Below are 7,063 nucleotides of genomic sequence, written 5' to 3' on the forward strand. Positions count from 1 at the left end.
TTTCCTTCCTTCTTTGCGGGAGGTGGCCGCCCAGCAGGGCACGCGCCCACGCAGAAAGGAAGAAAAGGAAAAAAAAATAAGGAAAAGGAAGGAAAAGGAGCAGAAAAACAACCAAGATAAAAATAAAAAAAACAGGACCTAAAACAAAAAAAAACAAAGGAAAGACTCAGCCCCACCAACTCACACAGGCACAAACACACATATATATATATATACATGCATGTAAAAGAAAAAAAAGGGAAAGGAAGAGGAAGAGGAAAAAGGAAAAGGAAACAGAGTATAACACTACTGCTACACCTTCTCATTCTTCTGTTCCCGTCCGCGCATAAACAAGAAGCGACGGCACAGCTCCTTCCTCATGAGCTGCACCTCCTCCGAGCCGCCATTGTCCAGGACGGCGGAATTCTCACTGGCCCGCCGGCTCAAGTAGTGAATGGTCTCCTTCACAGGGCCATACGGAACGTACTTGAAGACGCGGAAACCCGCCTTTCGCAAGGGAATCGTTAAGTGGTCTGCCATACCGTACAACTGCGCAAACACGGCCTTGCCCTCCACGGGAGGGAGTTTCATAATGGCCTCAGATATCTCCTGCACAGAGTTTTTGTTGTGTGTGCCAAAGAGCACCTCAAAGGGAACCTTGGGCAGGCGCTCAAACTCCTTCAGAATACGCATTGCACACGCCTGGTAGCATGCGCCGGTTTCTTCGTACGTCGGCCACACAGGGCTCTTGTAGTTGTACTTGGCCGCCGTGGCTCGCTCCTGGTCCATGTACGCCCCGCGCACAACTTTTCCCCCCCAAACCCACCCCTCGAGCTGAGCCCGTGTCAGGTCATTAAACACGCGATCCTCCGTGTACGTCAGGTAGCACTGGTAGGTGTTGTACACAATGGGCTCCTTGACATTGAACTCACGTTGAAACTTCATGACGATGTTGTCGATGGCAAGTTGGTAGAAGGTTTGCTCGGCGTCAAAGAGAACCCGCACTCGCAAATCCTGCGCAGTGCGCACAATCACAGACAACCGCTTGTGCAGGGCCCGCCAAAGCGCGCGCTCCTCCTCCGTGAGCTTTGGGAGCTTCTGCACGATGAGCTGCTGGACTGGTGTGGGTTCCAGGGCGAGAACCGCCTCCGAGGCGACCTTCTTGAACTGGTAGTAGTTCACCTTGCCCTCATGCTTCTCGTCAAACGCATTGATGACGGACTTCAGCTCCTCATCGGTGAACTTGCGCGCCGCGCCGTACTCGGTGAAGCCCCTGCGTAGCTGATCGTGGGTGATGTAGAGCTGGTACTCCTTGTTGGTCCCCATCACAACCCGGCACTCCTCAATCGGCGGGGGTTTTTCGTGGGTGAAGAACTGCATCCAGCCGCGGTGCACCGAGTAGAGGATCGCCGAGACGCGCGCGAGCAGCTGTGGATCGCACATCCCCGTCACCTTCACAGCCGCCAGGCCAACGCCATTCACGGGCTGATTGAGCGAGGCGTGCATGACGCACATGATGTACAGCTTCATGTTCTCATCGTACAGCCTCTCATGCGGCATGTACGTTACCGACATGTTGTGTACGAGGGAAGCCATGGACAGGTTTGGCGCCTCCTTCGCGCCGGGCGCCGGGACGAACCCCTCCACATCCGCTTCGGCGGCGTAGTCGAGGACGGAGCCGATGCCCTGCTTCTCGAGCGCCCTGACCGTCTTCTTCAGCTCACGCTCGTCGGTGCCGGCGCAGAAGTGGCCGTACACCGTCGCCCGCACCACCGTGTCGTAGGTGAGGAAGGGACCGAAAATCGCCTCCGACCGCTTCATCAGCGCCACGGAGTTCTTGCAGAGGTACTGGATTTGGCACACATGCAGCACGCAGAGGGCCCGTATCAGCCCCCAAAACGACTTTCCCCTAAATACGGTATCGTCATGAAAATTTACCGGCCGTATTTGGCGTACCTGCGGCGGCATCTCCTGCGAGGCCCTCGCGGCAAACTTGACAAGACTACGAAACATCGTCGTCGCCGAAGAGCTCGCCCCGCCGTGTCGCAAATGTAGCCCCGCCGCTTCCTGTATTACTGCGCTTCTAATTTTTGGCGAAAAAAAAAACAGAGAAAGACAAGAAAAAAAAAGTGGGGGTATTTTTACTCACGTGCCGCCCCCCGCCCCGCGCCTCCCCGAAGGAATTCCCCGCCTGAACGGAGAAGGCGGGGGGCGGGGGGCGGCTCTTCCAGCGCGTGAGTCGGCGCAGCGGCGCTCCTTCGAAGGGCGGGGGCAATAACAAAGGCAGAAGGAGAGGAACGACGGCAAAGCGTTCTTTACTGAAGTAACAACAATGCCTATTCAGGGATGCAAGAAGAAAAGAAAAAAAAGCCGTGTTTGTGGTAGAGAGAGAAAGAGAATAAATTTTAAAAAAAGAACACACGGCCCAGCAACTCCGGGAAAAAAATAAGATACTGGGCACTTTAGCCTCCCTGTGCAAAATCTCTTGCAAAATTCCAAGAATCAATTATGCGCAGATATATAAATATATGTATATATATGTAATTGCACTATTTTTTTTATTTAGTCACTGAACAGAAGAAAACACACACAAGTGTGTGTGTGCGTGTGTGTTTTGTTGATTTTGCTGTGGTGTGGGGGTGTTGGGGGCCGCGAAGTTCCAAAGTTTGTCTGGGAGACTTCCAAGCCATGAGCGGCCAGAGGAACGTTTTTATCCCCGTTTTTTTTCCTTTGTGCTCTTGCCGCCATTACTCCCCTCTGCTTGTCCTCGCCCCTCGCTCCGCGCCGCGGCAAAGAAAAGACCCGGGAGACGCCGAGCGTGCGGTGCCGCCGGGGACGGGAAAAAAGTGTGCCCCTCGCGCAGCTGCGCCGTCGCCGTGAAGATGCTGTGGGAGGGGGCGGCGGCAGCGCATGCTCAGGCGGGCTGGCCACGCCCCCAACACTCGCGCGGGGCCAACGACCCGAGGAACCAAAGCTCACGTAGCAACGACAAGAAAAAAAAAACAAGAACACACACACACACACGCACACAAAAAAAAGAAGCGGGAAGGGCGGCGAGCACGCAGACCGTGAGGCCGCATAGCCGGGTGCAAATGTCCACCGAAGTGTCAATAAAGTAATTGTGTCGCTCTCCTCAGAGCCAAAAATTTTTTTACAAGCATCAATGGGGAGGAAGCAAAAAAAAAAAAGGGCGCAACAGCACAAGGAGAAAAGAGAAGCAAGGAACTGGTCAAAACACGCATGTGCGCATATACATATATATATATAGAGGGAGAGAGAGCACGTTCAGCAGCAGAGCTGTATGTTATAAACGTTTCCATACACGTCCCCACACACCAGACTGCGACCAGCAAAATCGCTCGCTGTGGCGTACACAGGCGCCCGCAACGTCATATCCAGGACAATGTCGCCAGTCTCTATCCGCATAATGTAGAACTGTCTAAGTGAGGTGAAGACAATCAGCATGTTTCCAAACTCCATGGGGAAAAAAACCGCCGAGGTGAAGCAGCCGCCACTTCTACTGTTAATCACTCTTTTACTATCAAATGTAATGACAAGCGTGCCAGAGTTGGCGTCCCAGATGTTCAGCCTACTTCCACATCCAGTTAAAATAAGAGAATCATCGGGGCTAAACCGTGCGTGCCACACGACACCCTCGTGCCCATACAACCGCCTCACGGTAGAGAGGCGTTGGGCGTCGGCCAAACACGCGCACTCGTCACAGCTCCGCGAAAAAACTACCCATTCATCCCTGGTGTGCTGGGTAGCCAAGGCCACAATCGCCCCGTCTTGTCTGTTGGGCAACTCCTTCAGCACGGCATTGAGCCCCCCCTCTGGGACGGTAAGCCTGCGAACAGCGTTGTCCTGGCAGCCGGTGTATAGCACCCGGCTGTTGTAGGAAAAGGCCACAGCCGTCACCACGCCCTCGTGTTGCACACACGTGATCACCTGACCCACCGTTGAATCCCACAGGTTTAGCGCCCAATCCTGCGACGCCGTCGCAAGGTACTTTTTATCTGGAGAAAACGCGATGCCTAGCAGAAACTCCGAGTGTCCCGTCAGATGGAGAACCTCCACACCGTTTAACTTATAAACATGAGCAACAGAGGTATCTAGGTGGCTTACGGCGTACAAAGCCAGACCAGGCGCCATTGCAATGCACTGAATGCGACCAGCCTGACTTGGCAAATTTACAATCCTGACATCATACAAGTCTTGATGTCTCCAAAATGAAACCTTTGCTGCTGCTTCGCGAAGATTCAACTTGGACTCCAAGGCAGAGTACACATCCGCGCTTTCGGCAAAAACACAACCTGTGCCCGCTATGTAGCGAAAGAAGTTTGAAAATTCGTTCCAATTCAAATATCCATCCTTATCGCCGTCCGCGACGGCGAACATTGCCTTCATACTTTGTTTTGAGAACTGCGCACCTAACCTCTGCAGAAGGGCCTCTTCCGAGACTTTGTGCTTCCCTTGTGTGTCCAAGAGTGCGAAGATGCGCTGCAGGTGGCCCTCCATATCCTCATTCTCATTCTTGCACAAGAGATTGTTCATTGGATTTCCGAGCCCGTTCATGATGCTGCTCATCCTCCTTCGTACACCACAGCTTGCTTTTTTCCACTCACCCGTTGAGCCCCTTCTTGGCGGCACAGTGAAGCTACCCCAGAACTTATCGTTGTTTATCTTCTTCATTTTGCTGCCGTGGTCGCCAAGAACCCGTTGCATTGCTAACGCTGACGAAGACCGTTTTTTGGACTTCAACTGGGAGTGAAAAAGAGCCATTTTGGCGCCGGGATTGTGGTCTGCAAAAGGCAAGTCCACGTCTAGCTCGGCCTGCCGAGAAAACGCCGCTCCATTGCCACGTTCAGCCCCGCTCGAAATGCCTTCGCCTCGTTCCATATAATTGGCATGAGAAATAGAACCGCACGACCCCATTTGACTCCGCTGCCTTCCCTGTTTTTTTTTCTTATTTTCCTTTCGTTCCTGCTTAGGTCCTTGTCCAACTAGGTGCTTTGTCTTTTTTTTTGGTTTCTCGCGCTATTTCTAGCACAATGGACAGCTGACGCTGGCCCCCCAGAAACACTGGAATACGGAGCAAGCTTTCGAAGGTCAATAGGAATAATAATATATCTATCTATATAAAAAAAGTTGGCGGAAGGAGAATCTTTTCCCCGTGGCAACAGGGCGTGCTGAGAGTGTGAAGCGGAAGTTTTAATAAAGCACGGGCACAAAGACATGGCGTGGGAAGAAGCCACGGTCGCAGGAGTATACAATATGCAATAAATACGTCATTGTAGTGTCAAATCCTGCATCCAGTATTTGGTATCCAGCTGTATTCCGCACCACGTAAAGTCGCCCCTCACTGCCCCCAACTCTTTGGTATTGACCAAGGCTTAACCACTTTCTCGTGTTAATGCAATTAATACATCCGGTGGAATCCGTAAAGCAAGCAATGTCATCAACAAAAGCAGCCTGTATATCGTGAAAACGGCCGCCGGCTGTGTTTACCTCCATTTCAGAGACAGGTTCTTTTGTATGCATATATCGTAGATCCCACAGTTTCACCTCACCGTTGATCGAAGCTGTAACAAAGTTAAAAGTGCCTTCCACACAATTAATGTAAGGTATGGACGCCGCCCTAGGCGTAATACCAGAAGCATAGGAACTACGAGCCCAAGCAGCTTGCAACGATTGCATTTGAATAGTGCCATTCCTCGTTCCACACAACACCACCTGGTTGGCAAGAGGCCCCACAGAAAATGTAGCAATCGAAGAAACAGGAGCTTTATGAAACACACACAATTTGCGGGGCCTGGAAAACGTGGTCTCACGCAAAACAGCTGTAAACAAACTCCTCCCGGAGGCAAGAAAAACACGAGTCTTACTTTGGTCATCAGAAAATGCATTGGTGCATGAAATCGAAAATTTTGCGTAGCTCTCGGGAGAAGAGGTCCACGACGCGGAACTCAACGAAGCATCAGAATCCCAAAAAAGGTGTTGGATCCTATTTTTTCTCACAATAACCATGGCATTGGGACCCACGGCATGCATTCCCACTACATCACCGCTGCCGTCCGGAATCCTGAGAGAATGAGGCAGCAATATTTCATTTTCCACGACACAAAGCTCTGAGTGCTGACCCGCACCAAAGAAAGCAAAGCGGCCATCCAAAAAACTTGCAACTGTGCCCGTTGGGGCTATTTGATACCCGGAGCGCCTCCATCCACCGGTTTCGTTACTCAAGCAGACTGGAGACACCAAACGTTCCTTGAAACTACTTTCCATTGCAAGTCGGGAATACCTGAAATCCTGCAAAAGTGGTGGATGCGAGACCACAAGAGCGGGCGAGGGAAACTCCTTAATATCATGGAAAATATAAAATCCAGTATCTCTGATTTCGTTAAGCGTAAGTTTTTTTAATTCAGAATTTGCTTCTTCAAAGGACGAAGTAGCATCCAGCAGCTGAATGGATGAAGGAGATATACAACGACGTCTCCGTCGCCTCACATTTGCATCACCGAAAAACGCAGCTGGATTTTTCTTCACTGGAAGTATATGAAAGTGTCTTTTTCTAAAGGGACAATATATGGTGCCATATTTTACCTCCACCGCTTCGCCGTTGTAGAATGTAGTTGGTGTTCTATAATTTGCCAGCGCCCGTCCCTCACTTCGCATCTGTGTGGCGTTGCGCCGCAGAGCTGTTCGAAGTTCCTCATCTGAAGAAGAAGATGAAGACCAATCCACGGGCATCACACTTCACACCGTGTTAATGCGCGGACAGAAGTAAAAATAGAGAGAGAAAAAAAAGCAACAGCCGGGCCGAGGAAAGAGAACAAAAGCAATAAAAGCTGACAGGAAGGCCGAGAAACGAACTCCGTAACACGACAGATTGATAAGAATTGAGTTGCTTCAATCTGGAACAAGATAGCAATGATAACGCTTCCCCAATAGAACTAAAAAAAAAGTGTCAAACGGGCTCCCCAATCCCACTCCTCGCGCACCAGAATATTAAGCAAAGACAGTGATCACAAGCCTTCTTCATACCCGTCCCAGATAAAACTGCGGAGGAAAGTCGCACACAAGT

The 7,063-nt window shown here is 51.1% G+C and overlaps 3 protein-coding genes across 3 annotated transcripts, besides 7 other annotated features; all 3 read right to left on the bottom strand.

The window, feature by feature from the left end:
• The first annotated feature begins 59 nt into the window (after positions 1 to 59).
• Positions 60 to 158: a sequence feature (A-rich).
• Positions 159 to 224: 66 nt separating this feature from the next.
• Positions 225 to 273: a sequence feature (A-rich).
• An 18-nt stretch (positions 274 to 291) lies between these two features.
• On the bottom strand, positions 292 to 1,992 carry Tco025E_06524 (proline dehydrogenase; the record flags this gene model as incomplete). The annotated part of the gene is made up of 1 exon (XM_029373399.1): positions 292 to 1,992. One exon carries the CDS (start codon positions 1,990 to 1,992, stop codon positions 292 to 294), a length of 1,701 nt encoding a protein of 566 aa, XP_029226535.1.
• An 83-nt stretch (positions 1,993 to 2,075) lies between these two features.
• Positions 2,076 to 2,108: a sequence feature (A-rich).
• A 387-nt stretch (positions 2,109 to 2,495) lies between these two features.
• Positions 2,496 to 2,522: a microsatellite.
• A 50-nt stretch (positions 2,523 to 2,572) lies between these two features.
• Positions 2,573 to 2,622: a microsatellite.
• Positions 2,623 to 2,987: 365 nt separating this feature from the next.
• Positions 2,988 to 3,010: a microsatellite.
• A 217-nt stretch (positions 3,011 to 3,227) lies between these two features.
• Positions 3,228 to 3,246: a microsatellite.
• An 18-nt stretch (positions 3,247 to 3,264) lies between these two features.
• Positions 3,265 to 4,914, bottom strand: Tco025E_06525 (protein kinase; the record flags this gene model as incomplete). Its single annotated transcript, XM_029373400.1, has 1 exon — positions 3,265 to 4,914. One exon carries the CDS (start codon positions 4,912 to 4,914, stop codon positions 3,265 to 3,267), a length of 1,650 nt encoding a protein of 549 aa, XP_029226536.1.
• A 276-nt stretch (positions 4,915 to 5,190) lies between these two features.
• Tco025E_06526 (uncharacterized protein) lies at positions 5,191 to 6,729 on the bottom strand (the record flags this gene model as incomplete). The annotated part of the gene is made up of 1 exon (XM_029373401.1): positions 5,191 to 6,729. One exon carries the CDS (start codon positions 6,727 to 6,729, stop codon positions 5,191 to 5,193), a length of 1,539 nt encoding a protein of 512 aa, XP_029226537.1.
• Between the last annotated feature and the right edge of the window lie 334 nt (positions 6,730 to 7,063).

The sequence above is a fragment of the Trypanosoma conorhini genome (assembly GCF_003719485.1).
Source record: "Trypanosoma conorhini strain 025E chromosome Unknown Tco_14.4_contig_00443, whole genome shotgun sequence".
Classification (NCBI taxonomy): domain Eukaryota; phylum Euglenozoa; class Kinetoplastea; order Trypanosomatida; family Trypanosomatidae; genus Trypanosoma; species Trypanosoma conorhini.